This window comes from Rana temporaria, chromosome 2 (genome assembly GCF_905171775.1).
Source record: "Rana temporaria chromosome 2, aRanTem1.1, whole genome shotgun sequence".
Classification (NCBI taxonomy): domain Eukaryota; kingdom Metazoa; phylum Chordata; class Amphibia; order Anura; family Ranidae; genus Rana; species Rana temporaria.
Window position 1 is genome coordinate 157,561,185 of NC_053490.1, and position 14,046 is coordinate 157,575,230.

Sequence of the window (14,046 nt, forward strand, 5' to 3'; positions counted from 1 at the left end):
AATACAAGAAAGTTTTAATGCACATATGTTAAATTATTAGTTACCGGTAGATGTACTGATGTATTATATGTAGGATAATCTGGATTGTAAAAATGGCGTTATTTGATCTTTGTAGATATCACTGTTCTGTCCTGAGGGACCAGATCAAGTTGTCATTGAAGTGCACTGAAGTGTGATGCCAACTAACCACTTGGCAGTATTTTTTTATTACATAATATTTCACCAATAAGGTACTAAAAAAAATATAACATATGAACAGGCACATGCAGGGAGAATGGTAGGGCATTGCAATATGAAGTCTTTTGGCACATATGAAAAATTATGATATATTGCCGTAAAGTGGTTTTAAAGGCTCAAGGTTTTTTACCCTAATGCATTATATGTATTAGGGTTAAAAACTTACGGGGTGCATCTCCCACCAGCCTCCTATTATACGTACATGAGGCCCCATCTTGATCCAGTGGAGTGCATGAGAGCAGTGGCTCGCACAGGTCTCTCTCTCCTCATTGGCTCACACAGCAGTTGGAGCCCTTGGCTCCTGCTGGTGTCAATCACAGACAGAGAGCCAAAAAGGAGAGATAAAAGGGGAGGGGAAAAGCAATGATCTGTGTGTGAAAAGACACACAGAGCGTATTGCTGGAGTGAGCCTACTCAAGTGCCCCATAGCAAGAGCACCCACTTCAGGTCCGACTCAATAAACACATTATTAGGGGCGTGGCTTGGACTCCACCGAGATGGCGGTGTGACTCCTGAGCTCCGGCTGACGGCGGATACATAGAACGGCTCACAGCGCACAGAGACTCTCCTCTTAGCCCTAAAGATCACCCATCTGCGGCGGAACACCCGCTCAACAAACGAGCAACATGACGAGGAAGCGGCAGGCAGAGCATCGTCCGAAAAAGCTCACGGACTTCTTCTCCTCATCGCCGCTGCCTCGTGGGCAAAATGGCGCCGGCGCGTCCTCCATGGCTGCAGCCAGCAAGGGACGGTTCCAGGCTATAGCGGCGCCAGAACACCATGACTCCCCTGAGGCTGAAGGGACATCACAGGCACCCTCTCCGCTCAGTAGAAGCCCTGCAAAGTCCCGTTTTAGAGCGGATGACTCAGACAACCAGCAGTGTGAGGTAAGGTCGAATGCTGACTCACAGGAGGACACGAGGGAGCTCCCTGACTCCATAGTCTCCTTCCCTACACAAAATCAGCCAGTCATGGACACAACTCTCAAGGACATGCTGATCTCCTTGCGGAGCACTATACATGGGGACATGATGTCATGTATGAGAAAGTTTAGCACAGAACTGTCGGAAGTGGGTGATAGAGTAAACCACATTGAGACAAAAATGGGGGAATACGCGCCCACCATCAACGACCTGGTGGATGCGCATGACGCTGCCGAGGAAGAACAAATATGGATTAAAGCTAAATTAGCAGATTTGGAGGACAGGTCACGTAGAAATAACGTGAAAATCCGTGGTATCCCAGAAAATGTGACCCCCTCTAACCTGCGACCATATGCCATGACCATGCTGGCGGCCCTCATGCCTGATCTTTCAGCCATTGAATTATCCATTGACAGGATTCACCGCCTGCCCAAACCCTCCTTTATACCAGAGAATGTTCCCAGAGATGTCCTATTTAGAATGCATTTTTACCAATCTAAAGAAAAGCTGATGTCTATCACCCGCAAAGGAGAACACGGAGGCACTGAATATGCACATCTACAGTTCTATGCGGACCTATCGCAATTCACCCTGCAACTTAGGAAGAACCTGAACACGGTCACCAAGGCCCTAAGAAACCATAACATCACATACAAATGGGGGTTTCCAACCAAGCTTATGGTGACCAAAGATGGCGCTACACACGTGATCACCTCTCCTTCCAAAGGCTTCAAGCTCCTCCAGAAATGGAAAATCCTCCTGGATGAGAATCCCTCCTCGAGCAGCCTTGACACACCCGGCAGGGTGTCCCCTGACTGGAAACAAGTCTCTAAGAATCGTTGATGTGACTGATCGCATGCATCTTTGCCTTGTGTGTTTGTTTAGTTGGTCCCTCTTGGGACCCCGCCATTGGAGCTTTTCCACATTTCAGCTCCCCTGTATCTGAGCAGTATTTTCTGCACTCGGGTCGTTTCGGCCCTCCTTTTACAGTCCGAACTTTATTTTTTTTGGTTTATTTTATGTTTGTGCTTCTTTCTTAACCTTTTTTGTCTGCAGGAACCGCACCCTTTCAACTCCAAGAACTATGTACCTCTTACTCACATCTCCCCAAAAGACTTATGTCACACCCACGTGATCTGGACCAACACTGTTCGATGGACGTTCCACCTTTTAGACAAACTCTCATTGAGATGGGGCCGTGAGTACATAAGGCCCTTGTTGCTAGCATTTTGTTACTTTGCCTATAATGCCAGTTAAGATATTGTCAATCAATGCTAACGGTCTGAATCATCCTGTGAAGAGAGCATCGCTCTGGCAGGAAGCTGATTCCTCGCGGTGCGATGTCCTCTGTGTCCAGGAGACCCATTTCCACAGCAGCGCCCCACCCAAATGCTCGTATAAATCATTTCAGCACTACTTTTTCTCCAATATGGAGGCTAAAAAGAGGGGTGTAATGATTGCTGTCAGAGACACAGTCTCTTTTTCTCTAATAGAGGTATTTTCTGACTCATCTGGCCGCTATATAATACTGGTATGTGACATTAACGGGGCCAAGTATACACTAGTTAATGTTTATGTCCCGAACAAGAGGCAGATTTATTTTTTGAATAACCTTATGCGCAAGGTCCGGAAACATCTCCAGGGTTCGCTTATTGTATGTGGTGACCTTAATGTAATACCTGACCCCACGCTGGACTCCACTGCTAACACTCATGGGAAAACCCCTAATCTGGCAGGCTTCCTCCGGTCCCATGACTTGTATGATGCCTGGCGCTGTACACATTCCACTGAAAGAGATTACTCCTTTTTCTCGCATAGGCACTGCTCCTATTCAAGGATTGATCTGTTTCTACTGGACAAGTGGCTGCTTACTAAAGTAATAAATTCAAAAATTAACACGATCACGTGGTCAGACCACGCTTCCGTTCTTCTGACCCTAGGTGACAAATAAGATACGGCTGCATATGTGTGGCGGGCTAGTTCCTCTATCATTCAAGAGGCAACCACTAAAGAAATGATCAGGGAGCAGTTGGTGGAGTATTTTAAGATTAACGCCCAGTCCATGGAAAACCCATTTATACTTTGGAATGCACACAAGGCCTTTATCAGAGGCGTGTTCATTCAGCTAGGATCTAGGGCCAAAAAGCAGAGGCTACTAAAAATGTCCACTCTTCTTAAGGAAATAGAATCCCTGGACTCTTTGAACAAACAGAATCCTAATGTATCCACTAGCACTAAACTCTCAGCCTTGAGACATGACCTCAGAATTCTTCTCCTCCAAAACTTTGAAAATAAAGACAGATGGGCAAAGATGTCCTTCTACGCAACGAATAATAAAGCAGGCAAGGCGCTGGCCCGTTATCTACGGGGTCAGCGCTTTAAAACCAAGATCGCCCGAATGACGCACCCTGTTAGCAAGACGCCAGTTCATGACCCTCAAAGCATTGCAGACGCGTTCAGCGACTACTATAGTTCCCTGTACAATTTAGGACAAGAGCCCTCGACCTTCCAACCGTCTTTGACTGACATAAAAGACTTTCTTTCTAAGACCCGACTGCCCAGTCTGTCCCCTGAGCAGCTGCAGGAGCTGAACTCCCCTTTTACATTGAATGAACTACTTCAAGCCATCAAAACTCTCCCCTCTAATAAGTCTCCTGGTCCAGATGGACTCATAGGAGACTATTACAGGACTTTTCAAATGATTTTAGCCCCACATCTGCTGAAAGTATTCGAGACAGCCGCTAAATCGGCAGTGTTTCCCCCTGAGATGCTTGAAGCCCTGATAGTGACACTGCCCAAACCTGGGAAGTCACCGGATGTCCCTCAAAATTTCCGTCCTATCTCATTGTTAAACAATGATCTTAAGATTTACGCCAAAATGATAGCTTTGCGATTAGTAGATGTTCTTCCCACCCTAATAGATCCGGACCAGTCCGGCTTCACGAAGGGCAGACAGGCGTCGGACGCTACGCGGCGCTTGCTCAATATTGCCCATATGGCACGGACGAATCAAACGCCTTCTCTGCTCCTAGCCTTGGATGCGGAGAAGGCGTTTGATAGGGTGCATTGGATGTACCTGAAATGCGCTTTGGAACAATACGGCTTTGAAAAGCACTTACTATCAGCAATTTTAGCCCTATACACGGTCCCGTCGGCCAGGGTGTACACGTCGGGAATGCTATCCAAGCCTTTTAAAATTACAAATGGCACACGGCAGGGATGCCCGCTCTCCCCCCTCATCTTCAACCTACTAATGGAGCCGCTTGCGGCGACCATTAGACAGACGCCCGAGTTGTATGGCTTTAAAATAGCGGGGAAAAAACACGTCATCAGTCTGTTCGCAGACGACGTTATACTCATGCTTACTAATCCGGTGGCTTCCTTGGAAAGAGTTTCCTGCTTACTCAGAGAATATGGCAAAATATCATACTATAAAGTGAATGACACAAAATCCTTCATTTTGGACCTGGGAGTGAGACAGGAGGATAAACTTTTTTTACAAAGCACCTACCCTTATGTGTGGAAAGACCAAGCGATTGATTACTTGGGGATCCACCTCACTGCTTTTTCGGAGCAATTATTTAAGGCCAACTATCTACCACTTATAGATAAAGTTAAAGAAGGAACAAAAGCACTGAGTAAACACATATTATCATGGTCGGGTAGACTGGCTGCCTTCAAAATGCAGATACTACCGCAAGTATTGTATGTGTTCAGGACGGTACCAATACCAGTGCCCAAGAAATTCTTTGGGGAACTACAGGGTATACTATCAAGGTTTATCTGGGTGGGCAAGAGGGCACGTAGCGCCTTTCACAAACTCAGCAAGACTAAATCGGCCGGTGGTATGGGAGTTCCCTCCTTCATTGAGTACTATCTAGCAGCTGTATTGACACAGGCTAAAGGCTGGTTCTCGGGACAGACTACCACAATATGGAGTCCCCTCGAAAAACATCAAGCTCCTGGAGGGGATCTGGAGGCACTTCTACTGGCAGGTCCCTTCCTTAAAAACATAGATATGATCTGGGCACCCCCTATGGTGGCCACTCTGGAGGCCTGGAGAAATTTCAACTCGGTGGAGCTGCTTTCAACTCCTACAGTTGACTTAGATATCCCTATTTCATCTTTAGCTTTAATAACACCCAATCTAACCTTGCAGAAATGGAAAATGGGAGGGTGAAGTGGGTCTCTGACATTCATGAGGGAGGACAGGTAAGGTCTTTTCAGCAGATGCAAGCCACATTTGAGCTTCCTGACTCTGAACTATTTAATTTCCTCAGGATGCAATCATTCCTCAGAAGCAAACAATATAGGCCCTATAAAATATTTTGGAAGGCAAAGGCCTTCTTCACATCTCATAATAATAAGGGGAAAGGTATAACGTTAATCTATAATATGCTTAATAACAAATCCATTTTTGCAAAAAACAATGCACTGCAGACCTGGGAGAAAGTTAGACAAGTGTTACACGGAAGAACAATGGCTAAAAGCACTACAATACACCCACGCGGCCACCAAAAGCGCCAACTTGTGGGAACTTTATCACAAAGTTACTCAGAGGTGGTACCTTACTCCATCTAGACTTGCAAAGTTTGGGCTGGGAGTATCCCCTCTCTGTTGGAGACAATGCACACAGGTTGGAACACTGTTCCATATACTATGGGCATGTGGGAAGTTGGCTAGATTTTGGAGTGGCGTTTTTGCAATTATCTGTCAGATCACGGGTCTCTCGTTAATTCCCTCCCCTTCCCTAGCTGTACTACATCTAGGCATAGAAAATATCCCCTCCCAGTTAAGAAAGGTGATTATTCATCTATTACTAGCGGCCAAATTGGTCATTCTCAGGCTGTGGAGATCAGGCGACAATCCTAAGGTGGGAGAAGTGGTTAAGACCATCTCTCTACACTTTACTTATGAACGTATGTTGGCTTACTCGGAAGGCAGACATGCCTCATTCATTATTCACTGGCAGGCGTGGGTGGAATGGTACGATAATAATAAGACTCTATATTGATAAGACTAAATAACCACTGAAAGAAACTACCCTAACGGTAGGTGCAGGTTCCTTCTTTTTCCTTATTTTATTCTTTTACCTTTTCCTTTTATTTTTAACTTTGGTTAGTGACGAGCAGTGAGAACGTGAAGTCCATGCTCAAACATCACAGTTTAATCATCCTTCCAAATGGAACACATTCATATAAGCTATGTACTATCGCATAACAATGCGTTACTTTTGAAAGCACGTGCAGCATAGTTGACATTGGTTCGTTTCCAGGCGTCACAGTTAGTACCCATGGGGGTGGCTCCTGAGACAGATGGACCTCATCGAAATGTTTATTGATATATGTGAAGAGATGGAGGATTGTACCTCATGTATTTCCTGTGCTGCATTATTGATGCAATATCATGTAAAGGGGATGTCTACTCTTGTTGTTCTTTTGACACCCACTTACACTGATGGATGTATATCTGTGATACTTTTTTCGTGTATGTTTATACCTTATGAAAATAATAAAAAACTATTGAAATTAATAAACACATTATTAAAGGGGTTGTAAAGGTACAATTTTGTTTTCCTAAATAGCTTCCTTTACCTCAGTGCAGTCCTCCTTTACTTACCTCATCCTTCGAATTTGCTTTTAAATGTCCTTATTTCTTCTGAAAAATCCTCACTTCCTGTTCTTCTGTCTGTATCTCCACACAGTAATGCAAGGCTTTCTCCCTGGTGTGGAGTGTCGTGCTCGCCCCCTCCCTTGAGGGGGGAGGGGGCAAGCAGGAGAGTCAGGACGCTCCCTATGTTGCAGATAGAGAAAGGAGCTGTGTGTTAGTGGGCGTCCTGACTCTCCTGCTCACCCCCTTCCCCCTCAAAGGAGGGGGCGAGCATGACACTCCACACCAGGGAGAAAGCCTTGCATTACTGTGTGGAGTTACAGACAGAAGAATAGGAAGTGAGGATTTCTCAGAAGAAAGAAGGACATTTAAAAGCAAAATTGAAGGATGAGGTAAGTGAAGGAGGACTGCACTAACGTAAAGGAAGCTATTTAGGGAAAAAAATGTAGATTTAGATGGTCTAACAAACTCAAACCTAGTTTAAAAAAAAAAAAAAAATTGTATATATATATATATATATATATATATATATATATATATATATATATATATATATATACACATACATACATATATATACATACACACACACATACATATATACATATACACACACCTTTCTACCCCTGTGTGGTTTAAAAAAATTGACGAAAGAAGCAAACTTGCAGCAGGGGGCAGCAAGATTGCCAATAAAAAAGAGGGGTGGGACCTTACTACACTGTAAAAGGAATTGATGGGGTCTGTATACAATGGGGACATAATCAGCAATAGGAACTGAGAGTCATGGTAATTCAGATATACGGTGGCAGGGCGGCTCTATTGTGCGAATGGCCGTACCGGTATGGCGCTCCATGCAATAGCCATAGCAGGCATGCGCGTCGCCGGCTGTGATGTCCGTTAGCCACCCGTGATCTCTCCACAGAGAGTCAGTGTAAACAAGGTAGATCCCTGTTCTGACAGGGGAGTAGAGAGAGATTGTTTGTTCCTAGTGATCAGGAACAGCGATGTCTCTCCACTCCCAGTCAGTCTACTCCCCCCAGTTAGAAACACCTCCCTAGGGAACACTTAACCCCTTGATTGCCCCCTAGTGGTAACCCTTACTGGCCAGTGTCAATATATACAGTGATCAGTGGCTATATCTAGCGCTGATGACTGTAATTTCACTGGTCCCAAAAAAGTGTCAAATGTCTGATCTGTCCGCCACAATGTCACAGTCTCGCTAAAAACCCTGCCATTACTAGTAAAAAAAATATATATAATAAAAAGGTCATAAATCTATCCCCTATTTTGTAGACGCTATAACGTTTGTGCAAACCAATCAATATACGCATATTGTGATATTTTTTTTTTACCGAAAATATGTAGAATACATAGTGGCCTAAACTGATAGAGGAATTTGTTTTGTTTTGTTTTTTTTAAAATTGAGGATATTTATTCTAGAAAAAAGTTTTAAAAAAAATGATTTTTTTTTCAAAATTGTTGGTCTTTTTTTGTTTATAGCGCAAAAAATAAAAACCGTAGAGGTGATCAAACACCACCAAAAGAAATCTCTGTTTGTGGGGGGAAAAAAAAAAACATCGATTTTGTTTGGGTATGTCGCACAACCGCGCAATTGTCAGTTAAAGCGATACAGTGCCTTAGAGAAAAAAAATGGCCTGGTCATTAAGTGGGTAAATCCTTCTGGGGCTGAAGTGGTTAAAATGTATAACAATTGTTTCAAGGACACTATGTTTATAAATGATATGCAGCAAAAGAAGACACGGTAGTTCCTCTTTAAGATCCACAATAAGGGGGAAAAAGAAACCATACCTTTAATCTCAAAATCACCTTTGTCACACCATCAAATTACAAGCCTACATAGGAAATCACAGGTTTTTGTCATGTTTCAATCTGTTTACTTTATGAAATTGAAAAATTATCAGAAAATATTCTTTTCTACCTGTCAAGTTATCTTTCCCTGCAGGTTACCAAAAGCCGAAGGTTCAACAAAATAGATTGCTGGGGGAATAATTTCCTGTACTGAGACAAAGATCAGTGATGAATGCCAGCTCTGAAAGCTGAAGAGTTTCTACCTTTAGTGGTTAATTACTTACAACAAATGTGACACTGGGAGCAGAACCCAAATGAAACACTTTTAATTAACAAAAGAACTTTGCACAAAAATAGATCAATTTAGGTTCACACACAGCTAATTAATAACTTTCTATAATACTTACTGAACCAAAAAGAGGCAACTATGATTAAGAAAACCAATAGTAAACAATTTCAACAGAGTATAGAGAAATCTAAAATCTTGTGTCTGTTTGAGAGGTATTAAGTGGAATTTGTTTCAACGGTCATGTTCTTGTATTTAACAGATTCATTTAACATGGTCCATTACCTGGGATTTAAAAGCCTGTAATGCTGCTTGAAGCTCATTGATTTTTTCTTCATTTTTCTGCAGTTGGGACTGGGTCTCTTGGCGAATTGTAAATTCTTCCTCATACTGAAATTAACAGAAATAACTATTGTCATTTTCCAAAATCAGCCATACTGAACTGTCCCATTCCTTTAGAAAAATTGTATATATATATACACACACACACATATACACATACATACATACACCCACACATACATACATACACCCACACATACACACACATTACATATAGGTAAGAGGTGTGCGGAAGGGAAGGGGGAGAGAGAGAGGAAGGGGGGAGAGAGAGAGGAAGGGGGTAGGAGAGAGGGATGGAGAGAGAGAGGACTATGCTGAAAGACAAAAAATACCATCAAGGTAACAAAGGAGTGGCTCAAGCAGAAGCACACTAAGGTCATGGAGTGGCTTAGCCAGTCTCCAGACCTTAATACTATAGAACATTTATAGAGGGAGCAGAAACTTCGAGTTGCCAAGTGACAGCCAAGAAACCTTAAGTTAAAGAAGATCTGTAAAAAAAAAAAAAAAAAAAAAAAAAGAGTGGACCAAAATCCCTCCTGAGATGTGTGCAAACCTGTTCACAAACTACAGGAAACATCTTGCCACTGTGCTTGCCAATAAGGGTTTCTCCACCAGGTACCAAGTCATGTTTTGCTTGGGGATCAAATACTTATTTTACTCACTAAATTGCAACTTAGGGCCAAATCTTCAAAGGAGATACGCAGGCGGAACTGCTGTTCAGCCTGCGTATCTCTGTGCCTAACTTTGGAAACGATCCTCAAAAGGATTTTTCCAAAGTTAGGCAGAAGATCTGACATCTGTAAGACACTTACACTGTCAGATCTTAAGATGCAGTACCGCATCCGCCGCTGGGGGCATTTCGAGTCGAAATGCAGCCTAGCGTATGCAAATGAGTACTTAAGCAGATCCACAAAGCTTTTAAGCTTTGTGTTTTCTGCGTAAGTTACGATTTGCTTGCGCAAAATTAGGGCTGGTTTTACAATGTGTAAAGTTAGTACACCATGTAAAACCAGACCTTTTTTTCGATCGCCGCGTTTTTTTTAAAATTTTGATTTTTTTTCCCGGCGCGTATTTTTTTTTCAACCCGTCGCAACTTTATTGTCCCGTCGCAATCCACAAAGCCCGGCGTAAATTACGTTCGCGCGCTGCCCGTCGGGAAAAATGACGTCACACGCATGCGCAGTACGTCCGGCACGGGAGCGCGCCTCATTTGAATAGGAATCGCCCCCTCGAGCAGACGACCGCCTTGCGACGGAGGCACTTAGGTTACACGGCGTGTAATTTCTAGGTAAGTGCTTTGTGGATCGGGCACTTAGGTAGAAATTTAACGCCTGTGTAACTTAACTGCTGAAAGTCAAGTTAGGCAGCGTTTTTGAGAATTTGGCCCTTAGTTTCTAATGTTTGTAATGTGTGTGTGTTTTTGTTTTTTATTTTTTGTCTTTCTGGATTCTTGGTTGATATTCTGTCTCTATCATTTAAAATACACCTATATTAAAAATGATAGACCCTTATTTTTTTATTTTTTTTAAGTGGGCAAACTTACGAAATATGCAGGGGATCAAATATTTTTTCCCCACACTAGTAAGCACTCAATACTTGGTCAAGGCTCCTTTTGCATGAATTACTGCATGGAGGAGGCAATCAGCCTGTGGCACTGCTGAGGTGTTATGAAAGCCCGGATTGCTTTGATAGTGGCCTTTAGCTTGTCTGCATTGTTGGGTCTGGTGTCACTCATCTTTGCTTCACAAAAACCCAAAGATTCCCAATGGGGTTTAGGTCAGGCAAGGTTGCTGGCCAATCAAGCATAGTGATACAGGGGTCATTAGACCAGGTATTGGTACTGTTGGCAGTGTGGGCAGGTGCCAAGTCCTGCTGGAAAATGAAATCAGCATCTCCATAAAGCAGGTCAGCAGTGGGAATCATGAAGTGTACAATACATTTCCTGGTAGAGGACTGTGCTCTTTGGACTTGATAAAACACAGTGGACCAACACCAGCAGATGACATGGCTCCCCAAATCCTCAATGACTGTGGAAACTTCACACTGGACCTCATGCAACTTGGATTTGGTGCCTCTCTACTCTTCCTTCAGACTCTGGGACCTTGAATTCCAAATAAAATACAATTCACAGTCTGCTGCCTCCCAAATTCATCATGTACTGTGAAAACATGTACATATAATTTAGAAAAAAAGGTCCCAGGGTCTGGAGTGAGAGTGAAGAGGCACATAATCCAAGTTGCATGAGGTCCAGTGTGAAGTTTCCACAGTCAGTGATGATTTGGGGAGCCATGTCATTTGCTGGTGTTGGTTCACTGTGTTTTATCAAGTCCAAAATCAGCACAGCCCTTTACTAGGAAATTCTAGAGCATTTTGTGCTTCCCTCTGCTGACTTTTTGATGATATTCAAATTTTATGAGATGTGCCTGTATATGTTTTGGTAATGTGTAATATAAGCAACAGACTATTTTAATTAAAGTACTTAGGCAAAAAAGTACTCTGCCCCTACCTATAACTGGTCTTCACAGCAAGGAGCACTGGAAGGGCGGACGCATGTCAAAAAACAAAGAATTGCCAAGCTCAACTTACCAACCAGTCAGCAACCAATCAAATTCACCTGTCTAACAGTGGGTTAAAACAGGGTTTAGTTGCATTCATTTGCAAATACATACATACGCTGCAGGCCCCGTCAAGGCTCCCTCTATACTGCAGTCCTAACTCTAAAATTTAAAAAGTCTCCTCAGTGGGAGCACATGTAGCCTACATGTGCTCCCACTGAGGAGACTTTTTAAATTTTAGAGTTAGGACTGCAGTATAGAGGGAGCCTTGACGGGGCCTGCATCTATCCTTCAGCCTGAAGGATAGATGAAGGGCAGATGACTGGAGAGAGCCCAACCCTTCTGGAGCAGGAACACACGAAACACCCAGCACATTGTACAATGGCAAACAAGGTCTAATACACATGTAACTGGTTTATTAAAAAACAACTATTCATTCCTCAAATTGGAGACACAAGACAAATATGCTTATGTCCATGACATTGTGAATCATGCAGACAGATTAAAAACAGAAGGGATTAAGTCACATATTGTAAAAATAAATCTCCAATAACGAAGAGGTTTTACTGAATTATTGTCTCATTGTTCAGAAAAGAAATATCCTGTGGAGTTTTCGAGATTCATGGGAATTGAAAGAACTGAAATGCCAAAGACCGAAAAATCCATACTGTGTTTATTTTGTGGGATAAAAGCAAATTGGCTAATAGACAACGGTTCAAGGGACAGTTTCATAAAACATATCTTGCTACTTTTCAGTGCACTTGGATTTAGTAAATTAATTTGTGTACAATGTAATTCTTAGAGGTTAGAGGTATTTGCATTTTTTTATTTTATTTTTTTTAACTCTGGCTTGCAAATTTGACATCAGGTTTACAACCTTTACAAACGTGTAGGGTTGTAAAAAACAATTATTTTTATAATAGATTAGTTGTCCGATTTTTGTTTTGATTAATAACTTAAAAAAGTTTGGTGTATAATACTTAAAGGGGTTGTAAAGGTTTTTCCCCTAAATAGCTTCCTTTACCTTAGTGCAGTCCTCCTTCACTTACCTCATTCCTTCCATTTTGTTTTTAAATGTCCTTATTTCTTCTGAGAAATCCTCACTTCCTGTTCTTCTGTCTGTAACTCCACACAGTAATGCAAGGCTTTCTCCCTGGTGTGGAGTGTCGTGCTCGCCCCCTCCCTTGAGGGGTGAGGGGGCAAGCAGGAGAGTCAGGACACTCTCCACGTTGCAGTTAGAGAAAAGAGCTGTGTGTTAGTGGGCTATTTAGGGGAATTTTTGTTTACCTTTACAACCCCTTTAAGTAAAGATTAAAAAAAACACAATGGGGCAGATCCACATAAAAATAGATGGGCGCAGCGTATGTGAGATACGCTACGCTGCTGTAACTTACTTTTGGCCGGTTCGAATCCCCAAAGAATTTGCGCCGCAAGTTACGGCGGCGAAGTCTATCTCTGGCGGTGGAATTCACATCGGCGATTAGGGGGCGTGTTTCATTTAAATGAAGCGCGTCCCCGCGCCGAATGAACTGCGCATGCTCCGTTTCTAAATTTCCCGCTGTGCATTGCGCTAAATGACGTCGCAACAACGTAATTTTTTTAAACTTAGACGTGAATTACATCCATCCCGATTCACGGACGACTTACGCAAAAAAAAAAAATTCAAAATAAACGCTGGAACGACGGCCATACTTAACATGGCAGGTCTAACTATATGCAACGAAATACCAGCTTTAACTATACACCTAAAAAAAAAAGACGACTAGAGATGCCATAAAAAATGCGCCGGCCGCTCGTACGTTCGTGGATCGTCGGAAATAGCTAATTTGCATACCCGACGCGGAAAACTACGTGAACGCCACCCAGCGGACGCCAAAGTATTGCATCTTAGATCCGAAGGCGTACGAGGACGTACACCTGTCGGATCTAACCCAGATGCCGTTGTATCTTGGTTTGAGGATTCAAACCAAAGATATGACGCGGAGAATTTGAAAGAACGCCGGGGTATCAGTAGATACGCCGGCGTACTCGCTCTGTGGATCTGCCACAATGTATTCATGAATATCTCTATGCAGTGGTAAATATAAATAACCAGCTATATAGGGCAGCACAGTGGTGCAGTGAGTAGCACTTTCGCCTAGCAGCAAAAGGTTTGCTGGTTCGAATCCCGACCACGACACCATCTGCCTGGAGTTTGCATGTTCTCCCTGTGTCGGCGTGGGTTTCCTCCGGGTACTCCGGTTTCCTCCCACACTCCAAAGACATGCTGGTAGGTAAATTGGAT

The 14,046-nt window shown here is 43.0% G+C and overlaps 1 protein-coding gene across 4 annotated transcripts in view; it reads right to left on the reverse strand.

Moving 5' to 3' along the window:
* DIAPH3 (diaphanous related formin 3) overlaps positions 1-14,046 on the reverse strand; it is an 844,467-nt gene that overhangs the window by 487,458 nt on the left and 342,963 nt on the right. For all 4 annotated transcript variants that reach the window (XM_040341346.1, XM_040341345.1, XM_040341344.1 and 1 more), the window contains one exon: positions 9,151-9,255. In XM_040341346.1, coding sequence (XP_040197280.1) covers positions 9,151-9,255 — 105 coding nt within the window. The remainder of the gene's footprint in view (positions 1-9,150; positions 9,256-14,046) is intronic.